The sequence below is a fragment of the Aythya marila genome, assembly GCF_965140915.1.
Source record: "Aythya marila genome assembly, chromosome: 20".
Classification (NCBI taxonomy): Eukaryota; Metazoa; Chordata; class Aves; order Anseriformes; family Anatidae; genus Aythya; species Aythya marila.
The window spans coordinates 1,447,324-1,465,044 of NC_139061.1; the positions used below are offsets into that span (position 1 = coordinate 1,447,324).

General features: G+C 45.4%; 1 protein-coding gene across 1 annotated transcript in view; it reads right to left on the minus strand.

Annotated features, from left to right (window-relative positions):
- Positions 1-17,721, minus strand: part of GALNT17 (polypeptide N-acetylgalactosaminyltransferase 17) — a 214,056-nt gene that overhangs the window by 16,861 nt on the left and 179,474 nt on the right. The window contains exon 7 of the mRNA XM_082776615.1: positions 1,490-1,675. Coding sequence (XP_082632741.1) covers positions 1,490-1,675 — 186 coding nt within the window. The remainder of the gene's footprint in view (positions 1-1,489; positions 1,676-17,721) is intronic.

Consider the following 17,721-nt stretch of genomic DNA (forward strand, 5'->3'; position numbering starts at 1 on the left):
AGCATCTCCTTCCCTCTCCACTCACCTATTCCCCAACAACAAACTGATCCCAGCCTCTCCACCACCCCAGTACAACAAACCGGCAGCACAGGCAGCTCATCAGCCCTTCCCAGGTGCCCGCTGTTCTCTAATGCAGTACAAAGCTGCAACTACCATGGCTCTAAATGCCAGGAAACCTCCCCAGATGTAACCTTTCCTCTAACAGCAGCAGCAGTTTGAGTTTAATGCTTTTCAAAATGCCCTGAAGCACCGTGCTGCCAGCTGGGGATGCTGCTGCAGCAGGATCGGGCCCAAAGCAGCTCTCAGCCGGGTTGGATCTGCAAGGTGTGACTATTTTGTGTTTATGTCTAGCACCAAAAGAGTGTCTGTAAATAACTGCTCACAAGGGGTCAGGCCACTCCTGGCATCATTTTTCCTTGCATATCTACAGCACAGCCAGATGCTCATGCTAACATATGCTACAAGGGGAATGAATGGCATCAGGCTCTGCAGGGCACCCCAAATCCTTGTGTCCCCATCACCTGGAGAGCATCACAGCTTCCTCCACAGCCCCTTCTCCTCCTGGCAGGACCAGAGGCTGCAGACAGGGGCACTGGCCCACCCCGGGCTGCTCCCGGAGTCCTAACAGCAGTGGTGGGAGCCGGGAGGCAGGAGATGGTCTTGGGCTTTGTGATTTAGACATAGTATGCACAAAGACTAGAGGTAAGCAGAGGTAAGTCCTCCTGGAGCTTAGAGATCTTTATGGAGAAATGCAGGGAACCACCTAGAGAGATCCACATGCAGCATCTGTCCCTTGGGCACGGTCAGCCTTTCTCATTGGCCATGGTTTTTCGAATGCACCATGCTGCACCAAGACAGGATTTATATGAAAAATAACATATCAGATCTAGGAAAGTCTAAACATTTCTGCACAGGAATCAATATAAGTTATTCAGAAAGAGTGTTCTTCAATTACTTGCACAAACATGGTGCCACTGGGAGGGAAACTTTTTGTGACCAACCAGCCTCTGATCCCTCACCTCTGGGCATGGTTTCTAAGCGCCAATGGCCTCACGTTTCCCAGTGCTGGGAGAGCTAAAGTGTGCCCACACATGGCATGGACCTGCCCAAGCCAGGGGATAACACTCAAGTACTAGTGATACCATCATTAGTCATCATCTGCCAACCTATTTGATAGACTCCACCTGCAGAGCAGCATCATGACATAAACTTTTGCTGTGTAAACACTCAATGGGGAGATGAACTCTGCAATAGACTTAATACTGAGAAACCACCACGACAAAGTTGATGTGAACCATAAGTAGCCCCTCAAATTCTGCAGGTGTTGCAGCATCTCCATCAAAGCTGAGGGAGCTCTGCTGACTTCCATAGCTAAGGATGTGACCCAAGGTATTTAAGGCTTTCCTTCACCCAGTGGCACCAAATGCTGTATAATTCACGATTTTGACCCAGTGAAGCAAAAACTCAGAGAAGGGCGCAGTGCCCATACCTCCAGAGGCAAGTTCCATGCAATGTAGACATGGGACTTGTAGTCATCCATCCACACCTCAGCCACTCGCAGGGCATTGCGCTTGGTGTAGAAACCGATGTTGTTGTTGTAGGGCTTCTTCTTGCGCTCGATGTGAGCCACCCTGGAGCAGGGCAGGACCTCCATGCTGCCGCCGCAGAGCCACACCTGCAACAGAACCGAACACCACTTCCATCAGCACAGGGCTCTCTGCAGTGGGTCCATTAATGAAACAGAAAGGAGATTTTGTGGTATCTACAGCGTCCTGATGAGTGCAGAACATCGCATCATCTAGCTGCAAGTGGAAACCCATGGCCAGGTTTGGCCTTGGGTCAATAGCAAGCCAGAGGGAGAAGTTAACCTGTACCCAGACAGAGCAAAGCACACGTTGATGTTGGTGGGATCAGGACTACATCCAACACGTGGTACTAATGCGTTGTAGGACTGGGTGCCGAGTTTACAGAGATGTTTCTACTAAATAAAAAGGATTAGTGACTCGAACAGTTCAAACAATTGCAACATTTCCTTCTGTGGAAGGGATGACTCAGTGAAACATATGGCAGGGACAGATTTCTCCCACTTGAAAACATTTGTTCATTATTTTTCTTTCACATGCTGTTTAAAATTCCCTTAAATCACAGTTTACAAGTTAATAAAATATTTTGAGATCTTCTTTTTCTCACACATGACGGGAATTTGCAGAAAGACTCACCATACCTGAATTCTTCGCTCCCTGTTTGTCTTCACCAAGAAGTTATGTATCAGAAACTAAAGACCCGTAGCCAGGACACCAGGCACTGGGCAATCATTATAAATACATATGCCAGGCAGGCCTAATAATCCCAGTTTCGCCTATTTTGCAGTCTGCTCTGCATTATCCTTTTGCACAGTTGTTGTAACACCCAGTGTTTCTGGGCTCTCATCCAGGCTCACCACCTTTTATCCCATCTGTATTCCCTAAATTTTTATTGACCCTGCTCTATACATTCTCCCAGCACCACAAGGAGCCTCCAGGCCGCCTCTGCCTTACCAAAAAATAAAATAAAATAAAATAAAATAAAATAAAATAAAATAAAATAAAATAAAATAAAATAAAATAAAATAAAATAAAATAAAATAAAATAAAATAAAATCTTCACCCCATTTGCCTCATGGGGTCAAAAAAAGAGCCAAGAGAGAGCAGCATCACACTGGCATTTGGCATTTTGGCCCACATCTAGCAATGGGTGAGCCATGGTATGCCCAAACCCATTGTTTGCACCTTCCCATCCTAATGACATCCAAATGACACATATATGAATTGAAACACATTAGAAAGGCTTAACTAGTTAACTACTGTATCAGCTGCTCTTTTAAATCCAAGAAATGGCTGCTTTAGCACACCAAGTGCATGGCACATGCACCTCCAGGCACCAGTGACACAGTAACAGGCAGTGCAGCAGGTAAACATTTTTCCTTGTGATAATCTGGGCATTCCTGCTGTTATCACTTGGATTGCTGTAGAACACAGGGGCTCACGTCATAAAAATAGGGTGCCTTTTTATTAGCTGTTGCATTGGCACGTAACAAAAAACCTCTGGTCTTACTCCAGTTCTGCTGTTTGACCATTCTGAAGACTTTACACACAATTTTGGAGCACCTCTGGTGCAAGTTCAGATATATTTTTTAAGGAATATTCCCAAGGCAAGATTTTGACTGAAACCATCCACGTTTCTTGCCCGGTCAATTCTTTAGTTTCTCAGTGGCTGGGTGAAACAGGAGCGTTGAGCCCTGCCTGTGGTGGTCACAAAGCTGCTGCCTTCATCCATAATGCTGCATAAAGCTGCCAGTCCTGGGAGATATCCAGCACCACCCAGTTTTGTAGTCTGGGGGATTTGTAAGATTCTATCACAATTTGAGAGCAAAATAATTATTATGAAAACTTTAAAACCATCACGCAGTTATAATGACATTTTCCAGCAAGCTTGCTTCTGGTAGTGAGGGTGCAATATTGCCTTTTTGTGTTTTATTTAAATAATTCACATAGTTTTATGCTAGACAGCTTTCCCAGATTTCTGGAATGTCTGTACAAACGATCTTGAAACACGCATATTGCAATAAACTGAGAGAGAGTTGGGCTTTGTGAAAACAGCATTGATTATATACGTATCCACAAGCCAGTTCCAGAGAGATCAATAAAAAATTAATTCAAAAAAGGCACTTATGCGAGGAAAGACCATACTTCTATTATCTCCTAAATAAATCCTATATTGTCATTATAAAGAAAAACATCTAACTGCTTCTACAAGGCTTTTATAACCTTTCTGCTGGCAACAACAGGAGCAAAGAGAACATGGGAACAGTCCTTGGGGAGTGGCTGAGTCACCCCTGGCATCAATGCTCCACTGAGCAGAGGAACGAGCTGTGGATCAGGAAGATGTTGTTTGCTCCCAGGTGGCCTGGCAGTGACATTTTGTTCCTGTGGACGTGCAGAACCACACACGGACAGGTCTGCAGGGATGGCAATGCAGGAGACATCCCCTGTGGGCACAGAGCAAGAGGTGCCCTGGCCCTACATGTTCAGTGTGATGCCTTATCCTTGCAACAACCACAGCCGTGGAGCAGTAAAAGGCAACAAGAAATGCCCCAGACCTTGATTTCTGGGCTCCGACTCAAGAGGAACTGTGAGACACTGTGACCAAAAGGTCCCAGAGGGCTCTCCACCCCGCCGGCAGGGCTGGAGGCCATTGACTTGCATCTTGGCCACTGGTGGCCACGTGCCATGGGCAAGGGCCAGGCGCTCTCCTTTGGCACACAGACCCTCAGGGCAGGTTTATTTGTGGTGTTGTCTATCCTATTCATAGCAAATAAACCTGAAATCCCTTAGGATATTCTGTTTACTGCAACTAACAGCTATAGCTGGGCCATCAGTCCAGCATGTTGGGTTTTTTTGATAATTTCTTGAGAATTGTCTGTTTCTTAGAAGATGGGTAATCGAGAGAAGTAAAATATTGAGACCTATGAGAAAAATAAGTTATTGTAAAATTAATTCCTGTTTAGCCTCTTTAATGTGGCAGATTCTTTTATATTGCTTGCTACAAAGGAACAAATTGCAATCAAATCAATTCAAAAATATGAATAGATAGCATGTAAAGGCATGCTTAAAGACTCAAGATGGAGTATGCAACATAGCAGGTTAAACATGATGAGCAAGTCACAAGTTTCCCTTGTTTTCTGACATTCAGATTTCAACACAACCATTAGCTTGCCATTCATCCACCCGTAAAAAGATGCAGGATTAAAAATAGAAGCATTCCCCTCCAGTAAATGACAGTGACTCAGTAACTTCTCCATCAGTCTACACACAGGAGTAATCAAATGTACAGAGAGATGCCTGCGTTTATAAATAACCAGTTAACACTACATTCTAGTAAAGAAGTCCCTGAGAAACAAACAGAAAACAAATCCATCACCCAGAGATCTTCGATGTGTTTTACAAAAAGCTGCTGGGTAAAACACTTGCAATTACTCCCCAAGCAGAGTGTCACTGTTGTAAGAATTCAGCCTGGAAAACCGGCAATTCTCAAGCTGCAAAATTTCCGACTGCGGCTTGAAATGGCACAAGGCATCGACTTTCTAGAAGCATTTGCACATGTAGGAGGCAACCCCTGGGTTAGCATGAGGTTGCATCGCCTTGCTTTTGCTGGGGCAACCCAGCTTTGCTTTCTAGTACCCTCTGGGAGCCTGAAGGTGTCACTGGCGTGTGAAAGCGTTCACCAAAGAGCCAGCATCACACTGACCTGCACCACGGGTAACCAGAACGGGGAGCAGATTTGGCACACAGCAGTGCAGCAGTAGGGCTTCTAGGTGAGTCCAGGAGCTTCTCCTGTGCAGGTGCACCTGCACGTTGGCACTGCTAAATTAGTGGCTGGACTTGATGATCTTAGATGTCCTTTCTAACCTAAATGCTTCTATGGTTCTAAGTTGGTACAAGCACGCAGCACGCGGCCACATCAACAGCATCCCGTTCCCCCAGCTCCCAGGCAAGGCACCAGCATCTCCTCTGCCATCAGCCTGCAGGCTTCCACTGGCAAAATCAGAGCTCTTTTCATGTTGCTCATGCAGAACACTTCATGTGTCTTCATCCCTAATGATGGCCACGCCGTCAGTAACTGCAGAGGCTGCGGGTATCCCGGGGCTCCAGGGAGACCAGGTCTGCGGGCAAGCCCAGGGAGGAGCACCAGGCATCCACCACTGTTACTGCACTCCTGGTACAGGAGGGAGAACAGGACACTGCCCACAAAACACAGCATACAGGTGGTCCCTTGTGTGAGTGATAGAGACAAAGAAAGAAAGAAAGAAAGAAAATCCCAATTTCACTTGACCTGCTCATTCCAGCAACCACAGAAACAATTTCCCAGGTAGGAAGCAGTTAAGAACAATTACTGTCCATGATCCCCTTGGCCTTCAAAAATCACTGCAGCTATCAATTTGCTTTGCTCCTGCCTGCCACAGGCAGCAATTACTCTTGAGGGGCGTTATTTAAACAAAAGGACTTAGGACAATCTGCCTACCATCAACGGAGTCAGACAGGTGGAAAAAGGTGCCACAGAGGAGCTTCACTGCCCAGGAGGGTACCGAGAGCCTGTCCTGTACTACACTGGGATTGGGGCATTATCTGGCGTCCCCAGCAGGGCTAGAAATGTGAGTCCCACCTTGGGGTTCACAGTGCTGGTGCAATTAGAAAACCTCGCTCTCCTTCTCAGCCTGCTACAACCAGTACTTGCTATGCCATGGTGCCCACCGGCAGAGAAGCAGAAAATAAAATCCTTAAGATTATTTTAATCATAAAATACTGACAAAGGGGCTGCTTCCCCTGGGATATGAGAACAAGTCATACATTGCACTTCTTCTCCTATAGCCACAAGGAGTACCAAGGAATTCAGGCTAACCATTTTTTTATTTATTTTTTATTTTTTCACTGAAAGCTGACAGCAGAAAAAGAGAAGGGCTTCTGCAACATCAGGGGCAAAATTAGGATCCTGCCCCTTCCAGCATCAGGACCATGTCCCTGCCAGAGTGTAGCACCTCCTCCTCTCAAACATCAGCCTCCCAATATGAAAAACCATCTCACTGCCTGGGTGGCTTCTTATATAATGCTGTGCATCCTCCTCACCCATGGGATATCATTAATAATAATCATAATAAAAAGTAAGAAGGGACGGCAGCTATCTTGGGTCCTGAACGCAGTGTTTGAGCTGAAGCTCGGTGTGATTTCCACAATGAGCACTGACAGCTCCCATTACAGGATCCTGACTTCTGTTGCTTATAACTTTGCCAAATTTTAACTATTCAGACTAAACTATATCCTAGAACAGCTCGAGCCTGCCTGCAGTTAATGCAAAGAGACATCATGTCTAATGGTGTCAGGATAAGTCTACAAGGTAAACTTTTAATCTCCAAATGTATTGTGACGGAAGGAAACGGGGAAAAATGCTCCTAACTTTCATTACACAAACTCCAGGCTTTTCCAGCTGATAAGTTCATTTTTAAGGTGATTAGCAAAACCATACCTTAATTAGCAATAGATTTCTCATTTAACAGCTTTGCCTTATCTTCACCCCCCTCCTTTCTTTCAAAAGCAACTTCCTAAGTTAAGGGAAAAACACAATTAGCCAGGGCAGCTAAAATAATATGGAACACATCAGAACAAAGACCTAAATAATACAATTGAGAAACGTTAAAAAAAAAAAAAAAACAAAAGGAAGAAAAAGAAAAGGCAAAGAAATAATCATTTCTCCACAAGCTCCTTCATATGGTTCTGAGATGGGGTATCTCTCCAAATTACTCCTTTGTCAGAAGAAACAACACGCTCCCAGATACATTTCTAGCACTGTATCTGAAGCGGTTCTGCCCTCTCCACTCCCATTAGGGCAGTGCTCTGTCCCACGTCCCTGCAGGAGCACCTGCCCCGCAGAGGGGCACACAGGGGGACGTCCCCAAAGCCAACCTTCTGCTCCAGCTTCCTGGTGCCCAAGTTGTCAGAGCAGAAGAGAGGTCAGGAATGAGATCAAGAAGGGTCTTCCCCAAAACTTCCGTGATCCTTTGTACCCAAAGCATGGCCGCTGCTGTTCCCTGGATGGAAGCGGGTACAACCACACTTTACAGCTGAAGTCCCTCCGCAGACAGGGATCACGCAGTGCCTGCCTGGTACCAAACACCCTCAGCACAGAGCAAAGGTGCTGTGCTGGCCTTATCTTCTCTAGAAAGGACTTACCTGTTTTGGTAAACACACAGCTCCACAGCACTACAGTCACAGCACTGATTGTCATGCAGGTGACAATCTGAAGTAGCAAGACTCATAAACAGCAAACTGGGTTATGTTTTATTTTATAGATATAAATATAAATGTATGTACGTGCTGTATGGCATACCATCAGTGAAGTGCTGCCTCAAGCCACTGCGAATGTTGCTACCTGACCATAGTGATCACAGCAAGAACTGTAGAAGAAATGTTACTTTAAATTGCATGAAAGTCAGTTAAGAAACCACACAGAGCAGGGAAAAAAAGAAAAGAAAACCCATCTCTTTCGAGGGATGTTTTACTTCCATTGCAGCAGAATATAGTATTCATAATCTCTGCAGGTGGACACAAGCACTCCTTGAAGAGGATTGTCTTTTACTTTGCATATCTGGATTTTCACAGATCACATTGCAGGAGGACTGGTGGAGTGATAATTTATGTAAAAGCAGTGAACCTTTGTGGCCACTGTGCTATAGCCATCCAGCAGGGATGCAGTGTTGTAGCTATAGCCAAGACCAACAACCAGACCATCTGGTACACTGCCTTTAGAAAAAGGAAGCTCCATGTGGGCAATGTCTGTATTTGTAGACCAAACAGGGACCCTCCTCATGATGGAAATCTTCAGACAAGCTCATCCTGATCAACCAATAAACTATCTCTGAAACCTCCACAAAGAAGTGAAAGAGACTCTGCATCCTACAGCTGAAACGGGGAAAGGATTTTTGTTGATAATCTTGTAGACGTGTTGTCTCTCCATGAGGCCATGGAAACCCTTTCCAACAGGATTACTTCTTTCAAATATGATTTTCCCTCCTCAGTGGTCCATATCCTAGCCTGGTTACCTCAGACAACATCCAGTCAAGCAGAGCATGGTAGTTAGATGAAAGGGTAATACTACATTTAAAATAATAAATTCTTTTTCTTTTTTGGGGGGCGGGGTATTACTTGTTTCACATTTTATCCTCTTGGATGATGTGATTTGGACAGATTCTTGTTTATGTTGTGTCAGATCAACCCCAGAACTGCCCAGCTTATCCAGTGTCCAAATGTCTTAGCTTTTCTGCTGGGACTACTGAAGTCATTCCTGCTATATTGGCCATTTAAAAATGCCAAATAGAAGTGGAACCCAGGTGCAAAATTCACTCCACAAATCTAACCTACAGCAATACTAGGTAATAGCAATGGTTTTCATCCTCTTAACTCTGCAAGAAACATAAACAGTTTAACATTTGACATATTGGAGATGTTAGAATAAAGCAAGCTTCAAGTCAATGCAAAGCAGTGATTTCTCTGTGCTGCCACAGTTCAAGGAGAATGAGACATCCAAACCATAATTGTGTTTGCTCAAACTTGAGGCTTTTCCAATGAAAAATTTATGCTGTGCTCCTCCAACAACTCCAACACAACCTGTTCTAAATAGTGCATCATTCCTGGCTACAATAGGTATTGATTTGGCTTTATCGCCTGATAAGGTGCGTAAGAATGGGTTTGGGGGCAGGCTATATTTAAAACACTCCAATCACAAAGCACAGCTCAGGGAGGATTAGCTTTAAGGGCAAGTGTCCACATCCCCCTGGCTCGGAAAAACAGAAAATGCAGCATTTCACTTCTCAGCACACCAGGACAGATACTTTAATTACTTTAAAATTGAACTACAGCAACCAGAATTACCGTAGCTTTGTCATTTTAACATTTTCTAAAGTGTTGTGTTTTTTGTTTTTCTTTTTTTTTTTTTTTTTTTTTTTTTTTAAAGAGGAATGGAGCATTTTTAAATCCACTTCTCACAAGTGATTGATGAAACTGCAGAGATGTTCTCGTACCCGAACTCCATGCCTTGGCTGGAGCCAAAATTTGTATCACCAGCTCCCAAATGGGTGAGACCTTCAGTCCTGCAGAGCACAGAGCTTCAACTATGTGTTGAAGTGGTTCACAGCTATTGTGGTATAAATATGGGCCTCTCCTAATATGTTTAGTATGAAAATTCCTCAGTACACTGCGTTATCTGATCAGTCTTGGCAGCACGACAAGGACCTGATTATGTTGTAATAGTATAATGCAAAGATTATTACAGACCCATAAAAGACAAGTGCCTAAAACTAGCATCAACAATACCTGTAAGCCCTGTTGGAAGGCAAAGAACACTTCAGGCTTTACACGCTCGTAAGACAGAACTTACCTGCAGGATTTGACCCCAATCTATTTGGAGGCTGCTCATTTTTTTGTTTTTATTGCCAGTAACATACCAAAAGCATCTTGATCGCATTCTCCTATTACCATTTCTACCATTTCTGTCAAAGCTGTAAAAATGAAATAGCATAAATAGTTCAACAGAATTTTGATCTATTTTTCATGTACAAAAAGCCTTTAGAGAAAATTACCCATAGACTGTTCTCTGGACTAACATGACTCCACGTGGGGAGCGGCAGGAGGGGGGGAAGGTGTCATGTAGCATTTTAACCATAAGAGGCAGTTCTGAAACAGAATTATTTATGCACAGAGAGGCAGAGCGTGCTAGAGCAGCTCCTGAGCTGACAGCTCACCGACTTCTCCTAGCCTTCCAGTTGTCTTAACTCCAGCACATCACAACTGCGGCTTTTGTGATCGGTAATTATAGATATCCTCTCATCAGATGGGGGATGAAGGCACGGGAAGGAAGCCGAGCTCCTACATAGATGCTCATAGATGGATATGATTTAATGCAACTCAGCCTATCCTCGCTGCAGAAAATTGCTCAAGTAACTCATCAAAAAGAAGAGCTAATGAATTCAAAAGTAGAACATGCATATATAGAGGGAGGAAATGTATGCAGTGTCTGTGTGTGTCTGTTATTTGGTGCAAATGCCCGTGAGCACGTACAGACAGGCACAGGCATGAGGGACTTCGTGCCCTGTCAGTGCTCTAAGCCAGACTGACAGTGCTTCGTAAGCTCTCAGATGTTTTTGCTATGGTCTTTCTCATTCATTAGGCTTGGCCAGAACACCAAACCCAAGTGTTGAAACGAACTATCAGGTTTCCCTAAGGCTCCTTACCTCAGTTTTTGATTTTGCTCCTGTAAAGAGGGATTTCAAAGGCTCCTGTCCTCCCCAGCACACGGAGCCTGCTGCCACCCAACCACCAACCAGGCAGAGGCACCTCCAAGCAGGAGGGATACACTGGGACCAGAGGGTCCTTTTTCAACGGAATTCACACTCCTTTGAAAAATGTTCCATTCCAAACCTTATTGCTGAGTTTTAGTTGACCATGTGTTAGACAGGAAGAAATGCTCAGAACTGATGCCCAGAAGAGGTAGAGGGAGCGATGCAAAGCTGCCACACACACCTGACCATCATTTTAGCCATTATCTATGGGCAGCTCATATAGGACAAGTAGAATTTGGAAGCTAGTTGTCACCTGGCCCTTGTTTTAGAGGGGAAAATCTGCCCAGCATAAAATTATCACATGCTACTGCCCAGCACACTCCCCCTTGCAGCACTATGTCTCCTGCAAGCAAACTTAATGTGTGCAAGTTTAAAATGGGAAAAGCAGGTCCAAACCAGATGGTTAGAGACTGGGGCCATTCGGTCATATTTTTGCCATTCACTCTGCCATCTGCTTATTTTCTATGGCACTGTTCAAATCCCCTCTTCAATGGAGTCGTCTTGTGCTTTGAAATAATCAATACTTTGCAAGTCAAAGCAAGTGGGAAAGTTTGAAGCCTGAGCAATTGCCGTGGTTCTGAAGCTATCATCAGCAGAACCGCTGATAACTGATTGTCACAGACAGCCTTCGGCCTCCGCTAAAAATCTCTTTTAAAATTCTGGAACACGTGCAGGTGAAGCATTGTGCAAAGGCTCTTTAAGATGGAAAACCTACTGACAGCTGCTCAGCTCAACAGTGGTAGGCGCCTTCATCTGTTGAACTCCTTCAAGTCTGGCCAACTCCCAAAGCATTTCCCTTCAGGGCAGAAAAGCCGCCGAGTTGGAGCTGTGATTTTACATTTGGAAGCCTTGTCTTTGGGGGCAGCATTCGGGGGATAACTGCAGCGCAGCTGCTTGATATATTCATGACCTACTCCAAGACCATCCAGTTTCTTTGATGCCTGTCCAGCTGGACTCTCCCTTTCATCTTCTAAAGTTTCCAGAGCAAGCGGCCAGGGCTCACACTCACAATCTTTAGATGTTGGTTTAATCAAGACCATGGCATTCCATTGGTGTGGACATATGCTGGTTGCATGGTCACTTGGTCTCTGATTTCAGAGGGCTTGAACTTTCGCACAGGAGCCAGAAGCTCAACCCTTCAACTACCACACAAAAGCAATGGCCAAAAAGACGGAGGCTGTGCAGTGAGTGAGGACAGACTTGGACAGGATGGAAATAAAAATGCATCTAATGCAGAGTGGGGTTTTCCTCCTATTACACCCAGCACCACCTCAGAACAGAGCTGCACTCCTATTTTTCTTAATACCAACCTTAATTAACACTGCACCTGTACAACCTAACCCCGATCAAAGCCTTGTTTGGGTATGCAGTCCCGCTTTCCCTAAGATCAGCAGCACAATTCCTGGTGTCTTTCCCAAAGCCTGGATTTCAGCTCTTTCTCTCTTACCACCAACACTCAGAGCTTTCTGCCAAATTCACAAAGGATTCACATGGTGTTGACAAGGGCTGCTGTGAACACATCTGTGTGTTTGGGTGTTAGGTGCTCCAGTCACAGAGGGACTGTGCCAGGGGCACGACTGAGGCAAAGGCATCTTGATCATTTTCACTCAGGTGCTACCCAGCACCCAGCTGGATCCTCTTTACCAAAAGCTTTTTTTCCCTACCTCCAATGAACTTATGCATCTGGATTACTAGTCATAATTAAAGATCCACAGGGTACCTGACGGAAATCCTCCAGATCTGCTGGCAAAGCTGCTTGCATGTGCCTTCCCTTAATCTAATTCAGCCCAACCCAGCAAAGGCAGCACGTACTTGCACTGTGGAGTATGGCCCGACCAAATAGCATGGTCACAACTTCGTTAGGAGATCTGAAATGGCATTAATGCCCCAAAGAACAGCAGTAACCCACTCCCAGCACAGCCACAAATACCTCGGCCATCCCCCACAGAATATCAATCATGCTCCTATGCCCCATGCTGCAGTAGGATGGTGCCCTTTGTGGCTGCCCAGGAAGCATGCTGCTTCACCTTAAGTCCTCCTGTAACACACACCACAAATTGCTCCTTTGATCTGTGGGACCAAATTGCCACAATAGAAATCAGAACAGTTTTGAAAAATCACCTTGGCTGCTTGCAGAGCTTGTCACCTTGTTCAGCCAGCACTTTTCCCCAGGAGCACATCTCAGCACTGCCCTGCTCCCAAAATCCCAGCCACAAAGCCTCTGCCACACCTCTCTGCTTACCTGGGGTCTGCTCACAGCGTGGACACCACAGAGCATGACCATTAATGGTTGTTCACGCAGCAAAAGGGCAGCTAGCCACTGTGCTTGTTATACTGCACCTCTTCGGGGCAATCTGGTGGCAGTGAGACCCCCGTGAGTCGTTAGCTCTGTACTGTCCCTGCTTGACTTCAGCACCACATGGCTGCTGTGCGGCAGAAGAGAGGCCACAAGCTGCTCCACCAGGACATCCCTCCTGTCCTGCTTCCCAGAAGGGATGGACGAGGGGGTCTCTGTACTGGCACAGTGCCTAGCCACCGCCCTGGGTCCTGGCTGAAGGTTAAGCTACACACACACAAACCAGGCTCTCTGCTGCGAATCCATCTAGCACAAGGCTGCACTTGATGGGTGCGTGCAAGAGCTTTATCATAGAATCATAGAATATCCTGAGTTGGAAGGGACCCATAAGGATCATCAAGTCCAACTCCTGGCACCGCACAGGTCTACCCAAAAGTTTAGACCATGTGACTAAGTGCACAGTCCAATCTCTTCTTGAATTCAGACAGGCTCAGTGCAGTGACTATGTTCCTGGGGAGCCTTTTCCAGTGTGCGACCACCCTCTCGGTGAAGAACCTCTTCCTGATGGCCAGCCTAAACTTCCCCTGCCTCAGCTGAACACCATTCCCGCGGGTCCTATCACTGGTGTTTACAGAGAATAGGTCACCTGCCTCTCCACTCCCCCTCACGAGGAAGTTGTAGACTGTGATGAGGTCCCCCCTCGGCCTCCTCTTCTCCAGGCTGAACAGGCCCAGTGCCCTCAGCCACTCCTCATACATCTTCCCCTCTAGGTCCTTCACCATCTTCGTTGCCCTCCTCTGGACACTCTCCAACAGTTTAATGTCCTTCTTGTACTGTGGTGCCTTTGTTAAACTTCATGTGGTTAGTGATTGCCCAGCTCTCCAATCTGTCCTGATCTCTCTGCAAGGCCTTTCCACCCCCATCAGAATCTACAACTCTTCCAAGGTTGGTGTCATCAGCAAATTTGCTCAAAACATGTTCTAGTCCTACATCCAAATCATTTATAAAGACATTGAAGAGGACTAGCCCTAAAATGGAGCCTTGGGGGACCCCACCAGTGACCATCCACCAGCCAGATGTGGCCCCATTTACCACAACCCTTTGAGCCCTGCCCGTCAGCCAATTGCTCACCCATCGTATGATGTTTTTGTTACGTTGTATGCTGGACATTTTGTCCAGTAGAATCCTATAGGAAACCATGTCAAAAGCCTTGCTGATGTCCAAAAAGATCACATCAGCTGGTTTCCCTTGGTCAACTAGATGGGTGATCTTATCATAAAAGGAAATTAAATTTGTTAGGCAGGGCCTACTCTTCATGAACCCATGTTGGCTGGGACCAATGACTGCATTGTCCCCGAGGTGCACTTCCATAACTTCAAGGATCATCTTCTCCAAAATTTTACCAGGCACTGACATGAGACTGACAGGCCTGTAATTGCTGGGGTCTTCTTTCTTACCCTTCTTGAAAACTGGGACGACATTTGCCAGCTTCCAGTGTACTGGGACCTCTCCAGATTCCCAATATCATTGAAAAATAATTTGGAGAGGTCCCACAATGACCTCATCTAGCTCTTTAAGCACCCTGAGATTGATCCCATCTGGACCCATGGACTTGTATGGATCCAGGTGGAGCAACAAATCCCACACATGTTCAGGGTTGGTTGGGAGTCTGTCATTCCCACCGTCATGGTCCTCCCGCTCAGGGCACCCAGGGTCCCGAAAGCCAACATCAGCACTGAAGACAGAGGTGAAGAAGGCATTAAACATCTCTGCTTTACCTATGTCATTGTCTGTGAGACCTTCCCTGTCAAGTAGCGGACCTATGTTTTCTTTGGTTCTCCTTTTTCTGTTCACATATCTAAAAAACCTTTTTTATTGTCTCTCACAGACTTGGCCAGATTCAACTCTAGTTGGGCTTCGGCCACACAAATTTTCTCCCTACAAACATGAACAGCATCCTGTATTCCTTCCTCATTGCCTGACCCTCCTTCCAGCAGCTGTACACTTTCTTTTTCCATCTAAGCTCCAGTAGAAGATCCCTGGTCAGCCAGGACAGCCTTCTGCCCCACTTGCCTGCCTTCCAATATTTTGGAATCGCCTGATCTTGTGCTTTTAGGAGGCAGTGCTTAAAGATTGACCAGCACTGATGGACGCCAATGCCTTCAAAAGCAGCTTCCCAGGGGACCTTGCTGACTAGTTCCCTGAAGCAACCTGAAGTCTGCTTTCCCCATATCCAGGGCTGAAGTTTTGGTGGCAGTTTTCCTTCTGTCACCATAAATTCTAAACTCAACCACTTCATGGTCACTATGACCGAGACGGACGCCAATTGCCACGTCTCCCACAAGACCCTCTCTGTTTTCCAGCAACAGATCAAGGAGGGCACCTTTCCTAGTTGGCTCCCTTAGCACCTGCACCAAGAAGTTATCATCTAGGTGCTTTATGAACCCCCTGGACTTGCTCGTGTCAGCTGTGTGGTGATCCCAGTTGACGTCTGGCAAGTTGAAATCTTCCATAAGGACAAGGGGAGTTAATCACAAGGCATCTCTTAGTTCCGCAAAGAATAACTCATCGGCATTGTCGTCCTGGCTGGGTGGTCTGAAATAGACTCCCACAATGACATCCACTTTTTTTGTTCATCCCTTAATTCATACACGGAGGCTCTCAACTTTGCCATTCCCAACTTGAAGTTCCACACAGTCCAGCCACCACTTTGGTGCTTAGATTTTTGACTGTGTTTATGAAAAAAAATGAAATATCCCAAATTCCTTATTTCCCCCCTGCAGATGTACAATGTTGTCCTGGAAGTATCTCAGGGAGTGGAGGGGTAGATAGGAGAGCTGGAGCCTCTCCATGCCTATGGCACCAGCTGATCGGGTACATGGCTGTGAGCCCCAAAGGGCTGCTGTCTTCTCTCTAATGCGCACCCCACAGTGAGCTCCGGATCTGTAACAATTTTGCTTTCCAACTATCCATACTACAATGCACATGCGCTCCTTATGCTCATCCCAGTCAGGATGCACAACGGGAGCATCCAGCACCAGGACAAGAGGTTGTGGAGCCTCCATCCTTTAACCTCAACTGGGCACGTTCATGAAGAAGCTGATCCTACCTTGAAGCACAGCCAACTTTGAGCTGTACAGATATACAGAGATCCCAGTGAGGACATCATTAGGCTAAGGTAGAAAAGTTGTGAAATATCATCTTGGCTCTTCCACTGAGCAGCTTGACAAGTTGTTTCTGTGCAATCTATCTTTGTTCTCCCCTTTTACAAATGGTATAATTTAACTGAGATACAGTCTCATGAGGAGAGAGGCTGTCACAACCCATGCAGATGGCTCCTAGTGCCACAGTGCTTGGACCTCAGCTGGGTCCCTTCACGATACTGAAATACAAGGAATGCTTTGTACAGTTGAACTCTTCTGACTTTTTGAAATATACATATATATACTATGGGTGTTTTTCATATGTTTTTAATCTCTGAGCCCTGTAAAATCTTCCAGTTGAGGAGAAGAGCCCTTCAGGAACTTGTCCCACTTAGACTACCACATAGCATATAAGAACTTTTGTTTCCTACCCAGTTTGCAGATGCTGTAACGTAATTCCTGGACAGCCAGTGTCCACAGGTACCAGACTAAAAACCTGGTCTGAGATGTCTTCTAGGTTTCCTGGACCATAGAGGAAATGGGAACATCCATCATGTGATTCCACTAGACTAGATGACTAAATACAGGTCTGTAAGAGCAACAGGTTGGTGGACAAGGAAGATGTGGTTATGAGTCTTTTAAAGGTCAGTCTCTACTTCAGCTGATCAAAGATCCCCAGTAAAGTTAAAAGAAGCTGGATCAGAAGAAGAAAGTTAGGCTACAGAAGCATATTGCCAAGTTTCAAAGGATAAACCTTATGGAATTCAGATGTGCAATAAAAGCACTGCTATTCTGAGCAGCTGATTCTCTCAAGTGAAGCTCTGTGCTGGAAAATGGTGAGAACAGTCATTTCCCACATCCTCTACAGCTTAGCTGCAGGAACTTCAGCTGACGTCTTTGGGCCAAAGTAAATGAAAACACTTCCGAATGGGTGTTAGACTTGGTTTGCTGATGTATTTACAAAGTTTAGAGACTAATAGTATTTATTTCGCATTTTGCATGACATGCAGAATGGTGTCATAAAAATATACACTAGCACCTTCATGTGTTTAATCTGGTAGGATCCTGTTTATTTATTTGATAATAGCGCGGTTACCACAGTTCTGTGCTTTCCCTTCTCCTGTTATCTATAAAAGTCTATTGCCAAATGTTTAATAGATTTTAAGAATCTCCATTCTAACTCCCCAAATGCCTAATCGTTGTTTAAGAGCATCTAATATCCATCAGCTTCTATTTTTATATTAGATTCCCTTTTAAAATCACTAATTAATTTACTCTTCCTCAAAAAAAAAAAAAAAGGCCTCTGTAGAATAATGATGCCCTCAATTCCTGCAAAAGAACTGCAAGCCTAGTTA